Raw genomic sequence first — 20,913 nt, 5'->3', positions numbered from 1 at the left:
TTAGACCTACTGACCTAGTTTTTGACCGCACGTGACCCAGTTTTGAACTTGACCTAGATATCATCAAGATGAACATTCAGACCAACTTTCATACAGATCCCATGAAAAATATGGCCTTTAGAGAGGTCACAAGGTTTTTCTATTATTTGACCTACTGACCTAGTTTTTGAAGGCACGTGACCCAGTTTCGAACTTGACCTAGATATTATCAAGGTAAACCTTCTGACCAACTTTCATGAAGATTTGTGAAATATATGGCCTCTAGAGAGGTCACAAGGTTTTTCTATTATTTGACCTACTGACCTAGTTTTTGAAGGCACGTGACCCACTTTCGAACTAGACCTAGATATTATCAAGGTGAACATTCTGACCAATTTTCATGAAATATATGGCCTTTAGAGAGGTCACAAGGTTTTTCTATTTTTAGACCTACTGACCTAGTTTTTGACCGCACGTGACCCAGTTTTGAACCTGACCTAGTAGTGTTTCCTGCAGGCCTTTTTAACATGGCGCAGCGCCATGCCCCGTTTGAAGTGCCGCCAAGGTGCCCTTTAAGCTGCCCGTTTGCGCCATGTGCCCTTTTATTTTATCAGGCTTTTGTATTTATCTTGAAAAGTGCCCTTTCAAAACCAGCCTGGATAGCCAATGTCCACGGGGCATGTTCCGTGTATTGTACCGTCAATTAGCAGCTTTGATCAACAGGTCGACACGTGGGTGCATCAACCGTGAATGACCCTGATTAAGAACTGACAGGATTATGCAATCAATTACTGTTTTATGATTCTTTAATTGGAAACAGTAGATGAAAATTTGTTGTTTTTAGCACGTCGGCGGAGAAGCTACATTTAGCCTTTTTACGGAAGAGATGATTGAAAACGGTCAGTTAACACATGATTAAAGGATAATTATTTTAAAAGGTTGTAATCAATTAAAATGTAGATTGATTGTCGCACATTTTTGATGCGCTCATTAGGCCTTTAAAATAAAATGTTGAATGTTTGCCTTTGCCGATCGCCGACCAACCCAAAGAAAAATGACCAGACTCAAAATGTTTTACATCGATTTTATCTACAAGATATATTTTATTCCTTCACTGGTATCATTTATAAAAATAATACAAGATAAACATTTAAGCTTCAGAATGATACCAAATTTATTAAAATCGACAAATGTCTTGTTTAATAATTACGAAGTAGTACTTTCAAAAGCACATTCATGACGCGCCGACGCAGAAGTCGCCACCATCTTGAAAATTTGAAAACGTACATCGGTATGAAAATAACCGATAACCTAGCGATTAAGTTATAAAACCTGATCGAGATTTAAATGAATAAACTAAAAATGCAAGGCCCTAGTTTTGTTTTAGTAAATAATTTGTCAAAATAATTTTATAAGGCTGAAATTTAAGTTGAAAGTGCACGGCCGCATTCAAGCAAGCCGAAATTTTGAATTATTATTCGCAATGAACCATAGGTATTCACATATATGTTTATTTCACTTAATACTGTATGATTAATAGAAAAAAAAAAAAGATTCTTAGTCAATCATTGATTCAAACTAGTGTATGTATCGCAGAAACTTGATAAAAATAGTGGCAGACGATCTAATCTAGCAAATTTCACAGCATGTACTTTTTACGTAGCATTCTACTTTCGTTTTCGTATGCCCAAAACAAAAGAAAAAAGTAACTTTCCATGTAGATTTGTCTTCTAAATCTTACTGACAACGAAGAACAATGGGTTTAATCAGCCATATAGGTACACAGTCATTGACTACATGTAGATTTGACGAACTGCCTATGCTCTTAACGTAATTCAATGGTGAAATGGTATGTGATGATTGACAAAATAAAGTTGGGCATTGATAGTTGTTTCAATAAAACTTGTTGCTTATTAAAAATTTTCACCAGATATCTGTCTCTGAAATGCAAGCCAGCACTTCATGTTGGTAACAAATAAAAATGTTTGAAAGTATGGTAAACATTATCTAAGGAATAATACAAATATCTACCCCATATCTGAGATATGAAAAATTCTCAAATGCAATGTGAAAATAGTATGTAAAATGGTGTCTGTAAAATGATGCCAGCAAGCGTACTGGGACGAATGCCCTTTCAGTGCCAAACCGCGCATTAAAAGTGCCCTTTTTCAAGGGAAGCACCATGCCCCTTTTAGAGTCTGCAGGAAACACTACCTAGATATCATCAAGATGAATATTCAGACCAACTTTCATACAGATCCCATGAAAAATATGGCCTTTAGAGAGGTCACAAGGTTTTTCTATTATTTGACCTACTGACCTAGTTTTTGAAGGCACATGACCCAGTTTCGAACTTGACCTAGATATCATCAAGGTGAACGTTCTGACCACTTTTCAAGAAGATCTTGTGAAATATATGGCCTCTAGAGAGGTCACAAGGTTTTTCTATTTTTAGACCTACTGACCTAGTTTTTGAAGGCATGTGACCCAGTTTCGAACTTGACCTAGATATTATCAAGGTGAACATTCTGACCAATTTTCATGAAGATCCATTGAAAGTTATGGCCTCTAGAGAGGTCACAAGGTTTTTCTATTTTTAGACCTACTGACCTAGTTTTTGACGGCATGTGACCCAGTTTTGAACTTGACCTAGAATTTACCAAGATGAACATTCTGACCCATTTTCATAAAGATCCCATGAAAAATGTGACCTCTAGAGATGTCACAAGGAAAAGTTTACGCACGCACGGACGACGGACACCGCGCGATCACAAAAGCTCACCTTGTCACTTTGTGACAGGTGAGCTAATAAGACAATGTGCTTCATTTTGTGTTTAAGATATTATTTTATGAAAAATACTGCTTTTTATTACTAAACGTTTTCACCTCGTAACAGGCCCTTCAATCATCTCCCACCCCCCAAAATAGAAAAAGAAACTTTATGCTTAAAACTTTATTCTTATCTGAAAATGTCCTAAACTTGACAAATTTCTAAAATTCTGTGTTTGAAATTTTTTTAACTTCTCACCTAATTCGCACTTCTGGACAGGTCCATATGTACGCACAAGCTCTTGGATTTCTTCAGCACCAATATGACTAGGAAAGTTGCGGATCTGAACTTTGTTTGAGCGCCTGTAAATAATGCAAAACTGTCAAAAATGTAAACAACAAGGCAAGCATTCGCCAGTTGATACCAGAACTGTTTGAATGTAAAAGTTCGTTAAAGAATAATGAATAGTACCCATTTTATAAAAAAAACGTCAAAAGTAGTGTTGGAATAGGTTTTTCCTTACACAGAAGCTTGCATCAACAGGCGTCCTTCCAGTCAGACTTTTCCCTTTCAAATGAACTTTGTTGCATTTATTTCAAGCTTTTAAAGTGACCTGTAGTCTTGGCAAGTTAAAAATGAACTAGTCCCTCATTCCATATTTTGCGAAAACTCTCTCCATAATTAAGTTATAGTGTTATTTCTAGAGCGACGCAGCGGGGCGCCCCGCCCTGCCCTTTTTTACTGCCGCCACGCTGCCCGTAAAATGTGCCCTGTTGCCTTTGATCTTATGCTAAATCCCGCCAAATTCCCTGTTGACATGCCTCGACGATTTTTTGATCAGCAAATTACGTCACAGCGAGTGCACACAGGTAATGAGAATCAATGAAGTGTTAAAACAAATTGATAAAGAGTATGGATCCTGTGAAATGTCAAAAAAGCGTGCGTAAGCGGCCAGCTGATTACCGAGCACGTGAAAAGTGCCCTAGATTTCTTTGGGCAAAATTTAAATTAGACCGTTGTTTAGTATAACAAGTATATATCAATGCAGTTTGATTCTACTGTAATTTAAACTAGAAAATGCACACACTTTAATGATTATCGAAAGTAAAAGAAAGTTTAGAATGTCCCTTCACGAGTCTTATTACTCCCGATGTCGTATGCAATTTTTCCATATTTCCTTCAAAAAAGCTGACAGTCGGTGTATTTTTTATGATGAGAAACATCAAAATATGTGGAACTATCTCTGGTTTACCCAAGTGGGTCATTTAAACTGAGTAAAAACTACTTTCAGACAACATTCCGAAAGTGTACCAGTATCCGGATAGTATATTTTGGATATGCGATTTAGTCAACTTTAACCTTACTGTAATAGCACTTTTCTGTTAATGAAATATTGATGAAAGACCTGATAAATACATTAGGACTTTTGATAATTATCAGTTTACAATGTGACCTGAAACAGGCCTTTAACTATGTTGTTTACAACATGATCTTGGTTTCAAGATTAAGCTTATATTAAGGCCATCCACTATTTCACATTCATATGAATAAGTTAACATTCTTGGTGACATTTTTAAGAGAAAGGCTTGAATGGTTTAACCTAAACTATAAAGTAAGTAAAAAGCCTTTGTAAACTTTGTAACTAGTTTTGGGAAGATTTAGCACTTTATTCTGTGACATTTCTTTTAAGTGTGCAATAAAGATAAATGGAATACATACATGTATGTATTAACTATAGACATCTAGAAATGCAACTACTGCTATGGTAACTTTCACATCTAAAAGGGCACCCTGCCTCTTTTGGACAGCACCCTGCCCCTTTTTGGCAGCACCCTGCCCTTTTTGAGCTCTAGAAATAACACTAAAGTTAGAACTTATCAAGTTAGAAATCTCCGATTTTTGCACTGCTTGCAAAGCTACAGGTAATGTATCTGATTAAATTCACAAATAAAGTATGTAGAAAAGCAAAGAAAATTCAATTTACTAAACTACTATTAAAATCATCGCTTTCATAGCAAAGGAACGTGCAAGTTGAAAAAACGTTACCAGTCCTGCAGACTGGCTCAGTTGGAAATAACTCCATTACAATGAGAGCTATTATTGTTGCAAAGCAAAATGTTTAACTCAATTCGTTCTTTTAGGATGTTTTTCATTTCAGTGTTGTGAACCAGTCTCTGTTGCAATATTTGCCTTTGATTTTAGAAAAAATATTGTTTGGTGGATGGAGAAACAGTCATAGCAGTTTAAACCAATACTTCATATGTATTTGGCTTTGCCTTCAAAAAATACCAAATGTGTAATAATATGCAACTAATTTTCTTGAAAAAGCAATTGCTGTCAATAAACAAGAGCACCGCATATGGGTGCCATCGCTCATCTGCAAGTGCTGGTCAGTATGTAAGAAAAAAAGTCACAGATAAGAATTACAAACAAGAAGACCATGATGGTCCTGAATCGCTCACCTCTTCCCACATGACCCAGTTTTGAGTATGACGTCGTTTTTTCTATTATTTGATATAGTGTCAGACCTAGTTTTTGAGCTCATGTGACCCAGTTTTGAACTTGACCTAGATATTATCAAGATAAAAATTCTGACCAATTTTCATGAAGATCCATTAAAAAATATTGTCTCTAGGTTTTTCTATTATTTGACCTATTGACCTAGTTTTCGAAGGTACGTGACCCTGTTTTGAACTTTACCTACATATATCATCAAGGTGAACATTCTCACTAATTTTCATGAAGATCTATTGAAAAATATGGCCTCTAGAGAGGTCACAAGGTTTTTCTATTTTTATACCTACTGCCCTTGTTTTTGACCGCACATGACCCAGTTTCGAAACTGACCTAGATATCATCAAGGTGAACATTCAGATCAATTTTCATGAAGATCCATTAAAAAATATGGCCTCTTAGAGAGGTCAAAAGATTTTAATAATTTTAGACCTACTGACCTAGTTTTTGACCACAGTTGACTCAGCTTCAAACTTGACCTAGATATCATCAAGATGAACATTCAGACCAACTTTCATACAGATCCCATGAAAAGTATGGCCTCTAGAGATGTCACAAGGTTTTTTTATTATTTAACCTACTGACCTAGTTTTTTATGGCACGTGACCCAGTTTCAAACTTGACCTAGATATCATCAAGGTGAACATTCTTACCAATTTTTATGGAGATCCATTCACAAGTATGGCCTCTAGAGAGGTCACAAGGTTTTTCTATTATTTGACCTACTGACCTAGTTTTTGATGGCACGTGACCCACTTTCGAACTTGACCTAGATATCATCAAGATGAACATTCAGATTAACTTTCATACAGATCCCATGAAAAATGTGACCTCTAGAGTGGTCACTAGGTTTTTCTATTTTTAGACCTACTGACCTAGTTTTTGACCGCACGTGACCGAGTTTCGAACTTGACCTAGATATCATCAAGATGAACATTCTGATTAACTTTCATGAAGATCCCATGAAAAATGTGACCTCTAGAGTGGTCACAAGGTTTTTCTATTTTTAGACCTACTGACCTAGTTTTTGACCGCACGTGACCCAGTTTCGAACTTGACCTAGATATCATCAAGATGAACATTCTGACCAATTTTCATAAAGATCCCATGAAAAATGTGACCTCTAGAGTGGTCACAAGCAAAAGTTTACGGACGCACGACGGACACCGCGTGATCACAAAAGCTCACCTTGTCACTTTGTGACAGGTGAGCTAAAAAGGCCATAATTCTGACAAAATGCAGGTTAAGAGTTATGGATCTTGGCCTACATAGTCATCTAATGGTGATAAACAAGTGGGCAAAGTTTCAAAGCTATAGCTCATATAGTTCTTGAAAAAAGGTGGACCTAAACAAAAATTTTAACCAAGAAACTCAAATTTTCCGAGTACAAAAAAGGGTAATAATTTTAACAAAATGCATATCAGAGTTATGGTTCTTGGCCTACTAAGTCATCTAATGATGGCAAACAAGTGTGCAAAGTTTCAAAGCTGCAGCTCTTAGTTTTTGAGAAAAGAAGGACCTAAACATAATAACAAAATATGCAACAGAGTTCTGCCGAGACTGCATTTTTGCACCGCTGACCAAAAAAAAATATGGCGCACAAAAATCGCCTTGGCCGGCCTTTGGCGCGCCAGAAAATCTAAATATCAAACTTGATAACGATCGCTAGTGTGGCGGGCTTGCATGGGAAATAGAGGTACCTCCTTGGAAAGATCACTGCGACAGATTTGAAAAATAATGTGTCATGATAACTGCAATGTCACTGTGTCAAAATGATGACCGCACCAAAACAAAAAGCGACTTGGCTCAACTTTTTCGGTCCTCCTGCTCCTAAGAAAATGAACCAGACTCTAGTTACGCTGGGGAAAGATACAAATCAAACAAAAGCGAAGATTCAACTAAAGGTAGCGCTAACATTTACAATGACCTCAGAACCACAGAGTGATCCGACCCCACCCTGTCCAGTAATTTGAGTAAATCGAGTTCCGAGCCCCAAAACAGTGGTAACTAGAACTGTCACAGGAGTGACTCATACCCCCACCATACAGTCTTGTCACAAAAGAATGGCAACCATAAGAAATATTAAAAATACTTAGTCTTTGGAGTACTTCATCCTGGGCTTCCACATGTAAGTAATACTAGTATAATACTAGTATAGTAATACTAGTAAATATATTAAATCTCTAATATTAGAGATACACTAAAAGTGAATACAAAAAAAGTCTTACCGACCCATGTTACCACAGAAAAATGTATTTACTTTTTACATAGGACTTATAATAAAAAAGTTAGAAAAATACCTAAAATATTGAAAATCTAAAAATAGGATTTCTAAAAATAGACTAATTCCTGGAATTTAAGGTGAAGAAACTCCATACAAAAGTTAAAAAAAGGTTACTTCCCTTTGGCTCTAAGCCAATCAGAATGAGATATAGTGAAAATACATCAAAATTAACCTTAAATTTTAGGTAAAAGGGGACACAATTCAAGAAAAATTAGTGTCAGAGTTATGCACCTTGTGTCACATGATGTGGGTGATGAGGTGGAACATCTATTTTAAGTCTGAATCAAATCCATTCAGTAGTAACTGAGATATAGTGAAAATACATAAAAATTAACCTTAAATTCTAAGTAAAAAGGGGCATAATTCATGAAAAATTGGTGTCAGAGTTATGCACCTTGTGTCACATGATGTGGGTGATGAGGTGGAATATCTATTTTAAGTTTGAATCAAATCCATTTTGTAATAACTGAGATATAGTGAAAATACATCAAAATCAACCTTAAATTTAAAGTAAAGGGGACATAATTCATAAAAAATTTATGTCAGAGTTAAGCACCTTATGTCACATGATGTAGGTGGTGAGGTGGAACAACTATTTTAAGTTTGAATCAAATCCATTTAGTAATAACTGAGATATAGTGAAAATACAACAAAATTAACCTTAAATTCTAAGTAAAAGGGGACATAATTCATGAAAACTTGGTGTCAGAGTTATGCACCTTGTGTCACATGATGTGAGCACATGATGTGGGTGATGAGGTGGAACATCTATTTTAAGTTTGAATCAAATCCATTCAGTAGTAACTGAGATATAGTGAAAATACATCAAAATCAACCTTAAATTCTAAGTAAAAAGGGGCATAATTCATAAAAAAAATTGGTGTCAGAGTTATGCACCTTGTGTCACATGATGTGGGTGATGAGGTGGAACATCTATTTTAAGTTTGAATCAAATCCATTTAGTAATAACTGAGATAGAGTGAAAATACAGCAAAATTAACCCTAAATTCTAAGTAAAAGGGGACATAATTCATGAAAACTTGGTGTCAAGAGTTATGCACCTTGTGTCACATGATGTGGGTGATAAGGTGGAACATGTATTTTAAGTTTGAATCAAATCCATTTGGTAATAACTGAGATAATAGATTTCGGGACGCGACGGGACGCGACGAACGCGACAAAACTGACTCCTATATACCCCCCTCAAACATGTTTGGTGGGGGTATAAAAAGTAGAGTAAAATGTCTGACAAATGGAGCTTTCATAAGAACTGGTTGGTCGAGTATACGTGGTTAAGTTATAAGGAAAAGAGAATGTTATGACATGTACTTTGAGTGTAAAGCACAAGAAAAATAGTTTTTTTAAATGTAAAAATTTGTATGGCCCAAAAAATTTCAGAATGGCCCCATGTTTTCAGAGTATATGGGCCATGGGCCCGTTGTGCTGAAAACCTCGGCAGAAATCTGACGCAATTACCTGAAGAGTAAAGTGGTAAACACCCCATTTCAATAAAAGCTTATCTGTAGCTCTAGATAGCAAATCTTAAATACTTGTTAACAAATTTTGTTTTCAACACCTGCGCTCAAATTGCTTCTTAAAAGCTAAAAGATAGTGGCTGCTAGCTAGCATGGGCGGAAGATGGGGAAGGTGGCTGAACCCCAAGTGTCTGTGGTGGAATTCTAAAGTTATCTTACCTCCTTCGCCCAACAGATGGCTCTACTTGCATCATATCTGACCAAGGAAACTGGTGACCTGACAAACAAAAACAAGACTCATTTTTCAGGTAATTGCAGCAAACAAGAAGCAAGGAAATATCTGAAAGGGTACACGGGGCGTTTTACCCTTCTCATAAAGGGGTCGAGGTTCAGCCCCTTCACAATAAAAAAATTCACTTTTTTTTTTTTTCACAAAGTGGCAGAAAAAAATCACTATTACGTACAGATTCCACAATTTATTTTGGCTTTAAATTTTGTTGTTTACGTGCCGGTAAATTTAATGTTGAATGTTACAATAACAATTTTGCCACTATTCTATGGTAATCGAATAAAATGATAAATTTAGCAGTGTTGGATCTGGTAAAGTATCGAAGAGCAACAGAATTTATACAGGAAGTAATGATAAACAAGCGCACTTGTAATAGAGTTTACCATTTCAAAATTAAATTAACAAGAGCACCGCCTTGCGGGTGCTGACGCTCATCTGATTTTTTTTTGTGTAACAGAAATATTGTCCTACCCATGATTTTCTAAGTCTAAAAAGGGGCATCATTCTTGCAAAAAGCAGGATAGAGTTATGTTTCTTGAGGTTCAGTGTCCACATATGATGGTGAAAAACTGTTGCAAGTTTTAAAGCAATAGGTTTGATAGTTTATGAGAAAAGTGGACTTAAACATAATACTCAAGCAAGAAAATGATTTTCTAAGTCCAAAAGGGGCAATTATTATTGCAAAAAGCAGGATGGAGTTATGTTGCTTGCTGTACAGGGTCAGCTTATGATGGTGAACAAGTGTTGCAAGTTTCAAAGCAATAGCTCTGATAGTTTAAGAGAAAAAGTTGACCTAAACATAAAACTTAACCAAGAAATCTGATATTTTCTAAGTCCAAAAGGGGCCATAAATCTTGCAAAAAGCAGGATGGAGTTATGTTTCTTGCTGTACAGGGTCAACTTATGATGGTGAACAAGTGTTGCAAGTTTTAAAGCAATAGCTTTGACAGTTTAGGAGAAAAGCTGACCTAAACATAAAACTTAACCAAGAAAACTGATTTTCTAAGTCCAAAAGGGGCAATAATTCTTGCAAAAAGCAAGATGGAATTATGTTTCTTGATGTACAGGGTCTGCTTATGATGGTGAACAAGTATTCCAAGTTTCAAAGCAATAGCTTTGATAGTTTAGGAGAAAAGTTGACCTAAACATAAAACTTAACCAAGAAATCTGATATTTTCTAAGTACAAAAGGGGCCATAAATCTTGCAAAAATCAAGATGGAGTTATGTTTCTTGCTATACAGGGTCAGCTTATGATGGTGAACAAGTATTCCAAGTTTCAAAGCAATAGCTTTGATAGTTTAGGAGAAAAGCTGACCTAAACATAAAACTTAACCAGGCAACGCCGACGCAGACGCCGACGCCGACAACCGCTCAAGTGATGACAATAACTCATCATTTTTTTTCAAAAAATCAGATGAGCTAAAAATCAACTAGAATGTGTCTGTAGGACACAGGGTGTGCCCCCCACTGGTACATTTGTCACAAATAAGGGGAAATCATTCAAATGTTTGCAGTCTTAATGACGGTATAACCTCAAAAAAAATTTATGAAATGGATTCATTATTCTATACCATAAAATTTTTTGAACTATGAGCATCACAAACAAAAAATCCAAAAAAGGGCCATAACTGTAATAAACCAGGGTACTAGACAACTTTTGGGGACAGGTACCCATACCCTGAGGAAATGGAATTTTTCGACATTTTAAGACGAAAAGGGGAAGTTTAAGCCATGTATATGTAACTACTTTTCACACTTATTAATACTGTTTTCAATCATTTCTAACTGATGTGACTATATTGCAACAGTAATCTTCCTTAGAGGCACTATATAATATTAAAAGAAAGAGTTAATATTTATTTGTGTCAAACAACCTATCATCAGGGGAATTTTCTTCTGAGAAAGGGGAAAAAAAACATATTATTTTAGGAGGGGGATTGTTCCCATATTCGGCCCCAAAAATGGCCAAACGAGTGCCCTGTAAACGCTAAAATTCTCAAGAAGAATGACAAGTGTGCAAAGTCACATTACGATAAAGACTTGAGCAAGGTTTCATGAATTTACATTAAATATTTTTTGAGTGAGGCACATAATTAGGTAAAAATGTGCATTTTTTTTACTATTTCAGGGGCCATAACTCTGGAAACGGGGTGGACCCAGATGAAAAATAGGATGTGCGCAAGTTCATATCATGATAAAGATTCATGCAAGGTTTCATCAATTTATATCAAATACTTTTTGAGCTAGGCGTGTCACAAGGTGAAAATGTGCATTTTGGACTATTTCAGGGGCCATAACTCTAGAAATAGGGGGCAGACCCAGATGAATAATAGGGGGTGCGCAAGTTCATATCATGATTAAGACTCGTGCAAGGTTTCATGAATCTATATCAAATACTTTTTGAGTTAGGCGTGTCACAAGGTGAAAATGTGCATTTTTGAATATTTCAGGGACCATAACTCTAACAAGAGGACCATGATGGTCCTGAATCGCTCACCTCTTCCCACATGACTCAGTTTTGAGTATGAAGTCGTTTTTTTCTATTATTTGACATAGTGACCTAGTTTTTGAGCTCATGTGACCCAGTTTTGAACTTGACCTAGATATCATCAAGATAAAAAATCTGACCAATTTTCAAGAAGAACCATTGAAAAATATGGTCTCTAGAGAGGTCACAAGGTTTTTCTATTATTTGACCTACTGACCTAGTTTTCGAAGGTACGTGACCCTGTTTTGAATTTTATCTAGATATCATCAAGGTGATTATTCTCACTAATTTTCATGAAGATCTCATGAAAAATATGGCCTCTAGAGGGGTCACAAGGTTTTTCTATTTTTATACCTACTGGCATAGTTTTTGACCGCACGTGACCCAGTTTCGGAACTGACCCAGATATCATCAAGATGAACATTCAGATCAATTTTCATGAAGATCCATTGGAAAATATGGCCTCTAGAGAGGTCAAAAGATTTTTCTAATTTTAGACCTACTGACCTGGTTTTTGACCGCAGTTGACCCGGTTTCAAACGTGACCTAGACATCATCAAGATGAACATTCACACCAACTTTCATACAGATCCCATGAAAAGTATAGCCTCTAGAGAGGTCACAAGGTTTTTTTATTATTTGACCTACTGACCTAGTATTTTAAGGCACGTGACCCAGTTTCAACCTTGACCTAGATATCATCAAGGTGAACATTCTGGCCAATTTTTATGGAGATCCATTCACAAGTATGGCCTCTAGAGAGGTCACAAGGTTTTTCTATTTTTAGACCTACTGACCTAGTTTTTGACCGCACATGACCGTTTGGTACTTGACCTAGATATCATCAAGATGAACATTCAGACCAACTTTCATACAGATCCCATGAAAAATATGGCCTTTAGAGAGGTCACAAGGCTTTTCTATTATTTGACCTACTGACCTAGTTTTTGATGGCATGTGACCCACTTTCGAAACTGACCTAGATATCATCAAGATGAACATTCAGAACAACTTTCATACAGATCCCATGAAAAATATGGCCTCTAGAGAGGTCACAAGGTTTTTCTATTATTTGACCTACTGACCTAGTTTCTGAGGGCACGTGACCCACTTTCGAACTTGACCTAGATATCATCAAGGTGAACATTCTGACCAATTTTCATGAAGATGTCATGAAATATATGGCCTCTAGAGAGGTCATAAGGTTTTTCTATTTTTAGACCTACTGACCTAGTTTTTGACCGCGCGTGACCCAGTTTCGAACTAGACCTAGATATCATCAAGATGAACAATCAGACCAACTTTTATACAGATCCCATGAAAAATGTGGCCTTTAGAGAGGTCACAAGGTTTTTCTATTATTTGACCTACTGACCTAGTTTTTGACAGCAAGTGACCCAGTTTCGAACATGACCTAGATATCATCAAGGTGAACATTCTGACCAATTTTCATGAAGACCTTGTCAAATATATGGCCTCTAGAGAGGTCACAAGGTTTTTTTATTATTTGACCTACTGACCTAGTTTTTTAAGGCACGTGACCCAGTTTCAAACCTGACCTAGATATCATCAAGGTGAACATTCTGGCCAATTTTTATGGAGATCCATTCATAAGTATGGCCTCTAGAGAGGTCACAAGGTTTTTCTATTTTTAGACCTACTGACCTAGTTTTTGACCGCACATGACCCCGTTTCGTACTTGACCTAGATATCATCAAGATGAACATTCAGACCAACTTTCATACAGATCCCACGAAAAATATGGCCATTAGAGAGGTCACAAGGTTTTTCTATTATTTGACCTACTGACGTAGTTTTTGATGGCACGTGACCCACTTTCGAAACTGACCTAGATATCATCAAGATGAACATTCAGACCAACTTCCATCGTCCCATGAAAAGTATGGCCTCTAGAGAGGTCACAAGGTTTTTCTATTATTTGACCTACTGACCTAGTTTTTGAGGGCACGTGACCCACTTTCGAACTTGACCTAGATATCATCAAGGTGAACATTCTGACCAATTTTCATGAAGATCTCATGAAATATATGGCCTCTAGAGAGGTCATAAGGTTTTTCTATTTTTAGACCTACTGACCTAGTTTTTGACCACACGTGACCCAGTTTCAAACGTGACCTAGATATCATCAAGATGAACAATCAGACCAACTTTCATACAGATCCCATGAAAAATGTGGCCTTTAGAGAGGTCACAAGGTTTTTCTATTATTTAACCTACTGACCTAGTTTTTGACAGCATGTGACCAAGTTTTGAACTTGACCTAGATATCATCAAGGTGAACATTCTGACCAATTTTCATGAAGACCTTGTGAACTATATGGCCTCTAGAGAGGTCACAAGGTTTTTCTATTTTTTTAGACCTACTGACCTAGTTTTTGAAGGCATGTGACCCAGTTTCAAACTTGACCTAGATATCATCAAGATGAACATTCTGACCAACTTTCATAAAGATCCCATGAAAAATGTGACCTCTAGAGTGGTCACAAGCAAAAGTTTATGGATGGACGCACAGACGGACGACGGACACCGTGCGATCACAAAAGCTCACCTTGTCACTTTGTGACAGGTGAGCTAAAAATAGGGGGCGGAGCCAGACGAAAAATAGGTGCGCAAGCTCATATCATGATAAAGACTCCTGAAAGGTTTCATCAATATATATAAAATACTTTTTGAGCTAGGCGTGTCACAAGGTGAAAATGTGCATTTTTGACTATTTCAGGGGCCAGACCCAGTTGAAAAATAGGTGGTGCAGAAGTTCATATCATGATTAAGACTCATGCAAGGTTTCATGAATCTATAATTATTAAATCCTTTTTGAGCTAGGCATGTCACAAGGTGAAAATGTGCATTTTTTACTATTTCAGGGGCCATTACTCTAAAATTAGGGGCGGAGCCAGACGAAAAATAGAAGGTGCGCAAGTTCATATCATGAAAAAGACTCATGCAAGGTTTCATCAATTTATATCAAATACTTTTTGAGCTAGGCGTGTCACGATTTTTGGACGGACGGACAAGAGCAAATCTATATGCCCCCACCACTCAAGCAACAGATAAATGAAAAGTGAACAAATGCGCAAGAAAACTGTGTTGTGAAAAACACTTCAGCGGTAATAAAAACCAATCCCACTGCCTATCATATCGGACACAGGAGTCTGACAGATACCACAACTCTCCACGTCAGATCTTGTCATTTTTTTAGACAGGTATGAATTAGTAACGTAGAAACACTGTAAACCTGTCTTTACTACTTGAAATGACTGCATTGAAAGTTTAACAAAATAACACAGCTCAAGATGACTATGAAGTCGGACAGTTCAACAAAATGGCTCAAAACTGTTTTCTGTCCTCAGGTTTTTTTCGGCCGTTTTTATAGCCTTTATTCGGCTATATTCCCAATAACAAAAAGTATGTTTTTTCCCCAAAATGAGTGCAAAAATTCCCAATCTACATTCTGAAAAAATTTCCATCAAAATTGCACAAACATTGACCAAATTATGGACAATTTTGTAATGAAAGTATGTTAGTAAGTTATTATGTTAAAGCGGTTGTACAGTGTGAAACAAGTGTATGAGAAAGTGCTTAAACACATCCTAACTATATCCTATGGGACTAAATATTTCCCAATTTGGAACATTTACGCATCAAAATTCCCAATTTTGGGGTATAGGTTATGTTCCCAAGTTAGCTAGAAAAAAACCTGGTTCTCTAGTGTGTGCATGAAAGAAGTGCTGTTTGGTCTTTCGTAGCCACGAGGATTTTGCTTGAAGTAATGACTGGCTTTGTACTGAAAACATTAGCCATGACTGAAGTTCTGGCTGTGTTAGCGTATCAACACAGTGCCAGGCAACTCGGGGTCTTTTTACATTTATTTCTCTTTCTGCCTTTCTAATCAGTCAATTAAAAATAATTACAAAACAAATGACCCACAAAGCTAAACACAGAGGGGACATGGTGACCTTCTATCAAAATTTCTGAGGGAAAACCCTGAACTGTAAATAATCGAGGGCAGATGATAATGAATTGAAAGTGTTTCAGTTTATTCAGTTTTTCTTCACTTAAAAAGAAGCTTATGTACACGAGTTACTGATTAAATACTACATTTTTTATAATTTTGTAGAATTGCACGCAATCTTTTGGCAGTGGCTAGAATTACCGTACCGTAATCCTAGCCTCCGATTCTAGGATTAAGGAAGTTCCATATTTCTAGACAAGCCTATGAGGATAGGCTAGGATTACGAAGTATTTCAGAGGCATCAAAATTTTAATATATGTTAGGACATGCACATGCATAAATGATGTTGTAAACTTACTTATTTCACTTAAAATTGCGATGTTTCGGTAGTTCAAGTATGTTATTATTTCACATTCATGATTTTGCATTTTTTCTTCCATTTTATCATAGTTTCTTCTCTATTTTTTTTCCTTTTCTCTTTCTTTCTCTTCTTTATTTATTTTGTCCTTTTTTTGGTCTTTTTTTTTTAAAAACATTTGACTACCTATATAACTGAACGCCAGGGCTTGAGCGAGGGAGCGACTTGAGCGAAATAGTCGCTTTGTAGCTCCCCACTTTGCCCTAACCTAACATCAAAGCGAAATTCAAGTCGCCCGATTTTTTTATCCACACTCCTCCAGTTATCCGCTATTGGCCTGTTGACACTTGACTGGAATACACGATGGCATAATTTAAGCTCCGCCTACTTCAGATTACGGAAAAATGCGAAGTTGAGACTTGTTTTGTAAACTGACTGTTGATAAACAAAGCAGTAGGGATTTATATTACATAAGTTTTGACCTTTAGAAAGTATCTTACCGTGACTAGCTCCAGTAATTTCCTTAAATCCACTTAATTTTACTCTTATTTTTCAAAAGCCCAACTTTAGAAACATAATATTATCACTGACACTTTCTGTGACTTAAATAACGTAACTGAAATTTACGCAAATTTTTGACATCTGCCATCAGAAACTGGGTTAAACCTGTTTGACAACTGTTTCTTTTAATGTGTGCTGACACCAGCATATCAAAGAGTCACCAGCAGATCAAAGAATGTATTCCCTGTGATGTCATAGTGATGTCACTGCTTCCTATTGACATGTATTTAATTCACACACTTGTTATTTAAAGTGACTGACTGAGTGCAAAGCACTGGGAGCTTGATTTATTTTTTGCTGATATGGAACTAACTTTTTTAATTGTATTGATATTTAAAGGGTTTTCTTGGTTTGGGCAATCATTGCAAGAGTGAAAAAAGCTTAAATTTGCAGTTCTTAAAATCACATTAGATTCAGAAGGTTTAAAATGATAAGAAAACAGAATCACTGACATTTTCAGTTAATTTGTTATTTACTTTAAATTAATAGACTTTCTAAACAAAGACAGGAAATAATAAAAATAGTTATATTAAGCATATTTAGTTCCTTTTTAAACTTGCATGTCATGGCGCTAAAATCTCGCCACTTCTCCCTAATCTTAGCTGAGGGAGAAGTGACTTCTCCCTAAAATCTTAGCCTAGCTTAAGCCCTGTGAACGCTCATGTATAATACCAATTAGGATGACAATTTCCGCATGTCGCCATTAATATACCATTTAAGATTATACTAACACAAATTGCAGCGATTTTTTTCCTTCTTTATAAAGTACCTCTAAAAGGACCTTTTCCCAATTGAAAAATGCAATCTTTTTTCCCAATTATCATCCCAAAATTCCCAAATGACCAAATTACGTTTGCATTTTGAGGATTGCAGAAGGAAAACTTAGTTACATTGATATTCACCATGACTTAACCATTTAAACAGTTTGTTTGATGCTACTTACATGGAATTAAAGGAAGAAGCATTGTAAATGATGTTATTAATTAACTATAAAAATTCCCAATCTGAGTAAAAACCCCGCTATTTTCCCCAATTTATCCGGTACTGGACCTTTTCCAAAAAGGGCAAAAAAAAATCACTGAAACATGAAATAATACGGCAGGCATGAAAAATCGCTATTTCAAGTGAAACAAGTAAGTTTAAAACATCATTTATGCATGTCCTAATATCTGATGCCTCAAATACTTCCGTAATCCTAGCCACTGCCTAATTTTTTTGACATTGTATAACAATTATCATGTTTTGCCATTTTTCACAAAATGACCAAGGTCCATGCCCCTTTAAATGTTAAGGTAAATTGTATTTACCATCGCTTTGTGAAACAATGGACATGTAATAGGAGCGGAAAAATGTGCAGCCCGATACAGGACTTGAACCTGCGCCCTTCTGCTTGCAAGTCAGATGCTCTACCAATCCCATTCATTTTGTCAAAAATCTCATTGATTCAAGGCAAATGGGAATTAATCTCATAATAGTATCTGCCAAAAGTGATCCCTGGGCTAGTCACCACACTCGCGGCACGGCCACCAATATATCGGAAAAATGTGTAGCCTAATACAGGACTCGAACCTGCGACCTTCTGCTTGCAAGTCAGATGCTCTACCAACTGAGCTAATCAGATAAGAGCTTTTTTTAGAGCGACCCTACACAATTTTTACTAAAAAGCCATGGTACAAAAGAGGAAAAGCTACCTTATGATTATCAAGTTATAATAAGTGGCTGCAGATTTAAATTAAGCAATTTTTTTTACAACGTTCATAAAGTCCTATTAGTATAAGCCCGGTTGGTTCAAGATTTGGAATCAGCTTAGTAAAAGTGATTAGACTAACACATTTTAAAACCGCAGTTTGCATATAGTCCCATCCTAACTACTTGACCTTCTGGGGTTTCTTTCTTCATTTCCTACCTCGATTAGATCTACTTTTTTGTACTTAATTATTGGAAAGTATCGGCACGAGCACGTGACAAAAACGTGGATCGGCCATCTTGGATTTCGCCGGTAAAAAAATATCATGATCTCCAGCATTTAACATAATAATGCAATGACATGCGGCTTGCAATAAATAGAAACATATCTATAAATTGGTCCTCACCGTTTAATTTATCAATGGCTTTGTCAACGTTAGCCTGATCCTCGCAATCAACGAAGGCGTAACTTCTCTTCACCAAAATGTGTCCGACCTCAACACCGTGCTCCTCGAAAAGGAAGCGTAAAGTGTCTTCCGGACAATTTGGCTTCAAGTTGCCAACATAAACTCTGAATGACGGTTCTTGCTCTGAAATTACATTAAATATGTTATTTTACATATATTATCGTATGAAAATACTTTTTGTACAACGACTCGGTTAGAAAGTATTCGCACTATTTTCACGCAAGCCTTATGACCGCGCATGAATATTTAGATTTCACCACTACAGATCAGGGGGTGTTATATTTACACCTGCGACAGCTTTTAATTAATAAAACTTCCAGACACGTTTAGCCAGTGTAAGAACAGCTATTTTTCAAAGCAGTAGTAGTCAGTAGTACTCAAAATGCCAGTCTGTTGAAACCAATACCAAATTTTTATGTGATGTCACAAAACAGCCCACCTTCATAATGAATTAATCTAAAAGTAGTCCACAAAATGGACAAGAGATGTCCGCGAACCGAAGTCGCTAACCTGTGACTGTCTTTTCATTTTTCGGACGGCATTTATTCTTCCACACTGAACGTACGCACACATTGAATGATACACTAAATCTAGGTTGAATCTAACCATAGCCTTTAGTGTTGTATGCTCGATGCGTGCGTAAACCCAATATGTGGGAATTAATGTTTTGCGAAGTTTTTACAGGGGCCAGATCAGACTATATTTCCTTGTAGAGCCTACAATTGGGAGAAATTCGGCAAGTCATTGAAGATGCTACCTTAATTTTGCTCACCATGCACTAAGTACTGACATAAATTTATACAGACTTTAAACGGTCTAGCATGCTCAGATTTTTAGATATTGGTTAAAGGTGACGTCATAGCGTCGGGGCAGTCGCGAAATTTTTCAAGCTCACTTTTTCTCGATTATAGTCTATATTCACATCTTTAGACTATTGTACCACCTAAAATTTGTTTGGTGACAGGTAGAATTAGTATGAATTCCTGTACGTAACATGTAGTCCTGTCCAGTTTCTTGTTTTCTGTGTGTCCGGATACTAGTCTATCCGTTTCCAAAAATGTAAACTACGTGATTTTTGCTGATTTTTACCAACTTTTGGTTGAAAAAAAGTTCTAACAAATTTTTGGTACATTATTAAATGCATGCCTTTTTGCACCCTTTCTCTTTCATATTACTAAAAGTTGAGTTGAGTTCACAGCCTAAAACTTGGCCGATTGATCGCTTCATCGGTACCGCTCATTTGTTTGTGTACCATTTAGTCTCAGTGAGCAGCGGCACTGAGTGAAGATAACATCGTCTGTGTCTAACACCTTGTCCGTGTGATTTGTCTTCTGTGTATTTCCAAAGCATTCATCTCTACTTATTCCCCATTATCTTATTTTTGACTTGTATAAAGTCTACATACATAAACTATCGGCGATATATGAGCATTTTGTGTCGATTCGCCGTAAAACCCAACTCACTCACTCACTCACTCACTCACTCACATACATAAACTCAAACTATGACCAAAATAAAACACAAGTATATAGGAACAATTTTCACATCCGATGACAACCGAACCGAAACATCAACCTGCATCGCCTCCCTCAGTAAAGTTATGAAAAACAGACACATGCTTGATAAACATCACAAGAGCAAAACTACACTGATATACATATTCGCTCTCTTGATAAATCAATCCTCAAATGTTGAGTCCAACCCACCCCCCAGTCATCTATATCTGAAACCCAGGATTTCCTGTGTGGTTATTGTACAGAAGAAGTCACCTGGAGCCAGAGTGGGATCTATTGCGACGATTGTGACCAATGGTACCATGCGTCATGTCAGGGGATAGGTGACAGCACATACGAGGAACTCTCTGATTCTCGGCTTGTCTGGTTGTGTTTGCGCTGTGGCCTCCCTAACTATTCTGGACGTCTGATGGATTCACTGAATACTCTAGCAGATACCCACAGAACAGCATTCTTCTGATATCACACCAGACCATCACATATTAGATCTCAAAAAACATCTCGGAACATACCATCATATGAAACCTAAATTTACATCAACGCCTAAAAATACT

At 36.7% G+C, this 20,913-nt stretch overlaps 1 protein-coding gene across 1 annotated transcript in view; it reads right to left on the bottom strand.

Annotated features, from left to right (window-relative positions):
* Positions 1-20,663, bottom strand: part of LOC123530966 (insulin-like growth factor 2 mRNA-binding protein 2) — a 60,236-nt gene extending 39,573 nt beyond the window's left edge. The window contains exons 1-4 of the mRNA XM_045311740.2: positions 20,615-20,663; positions 18,786-18,968; positions 9,242-9,299; positions 3,008-3,111 (exon numbers count right to left, since the gene is read on the bottom strand). Coding sequence (XP_045167675.2) covers positions 3,008-3,111; positions 9,242-9,299; positions 18,786-18,968; positions 20,615-20,663 — 394 coding nt within the window. The remainder of the gene's footprint in view (positions 1-3,007; positions 3,112-9,241; positions 9,300-18,785; positions 18,969-20,614) is intronic.
* Positions 20,664-20,913: the final 250 nt, after the last annotated feature.

Source organism: Mercenaria mercenaria, chromosome 11, assembly GCF_021730395.1.
Source record: "Mercenaria mercenaria strain notata chromosome 11, MADL_Memer_1, whole genome shotgun sequence".
In the NCBI taxonomy this organism is placed as follows: Eukaryota; Metazoa; Mollusca; class Bivalvia; order Venerida; family Veneridae; genus Mercenaria; species Mercenaria mercenaria.
This window is presented reverse-complemented; position numbering and strand designations above follow the sequence as displayed.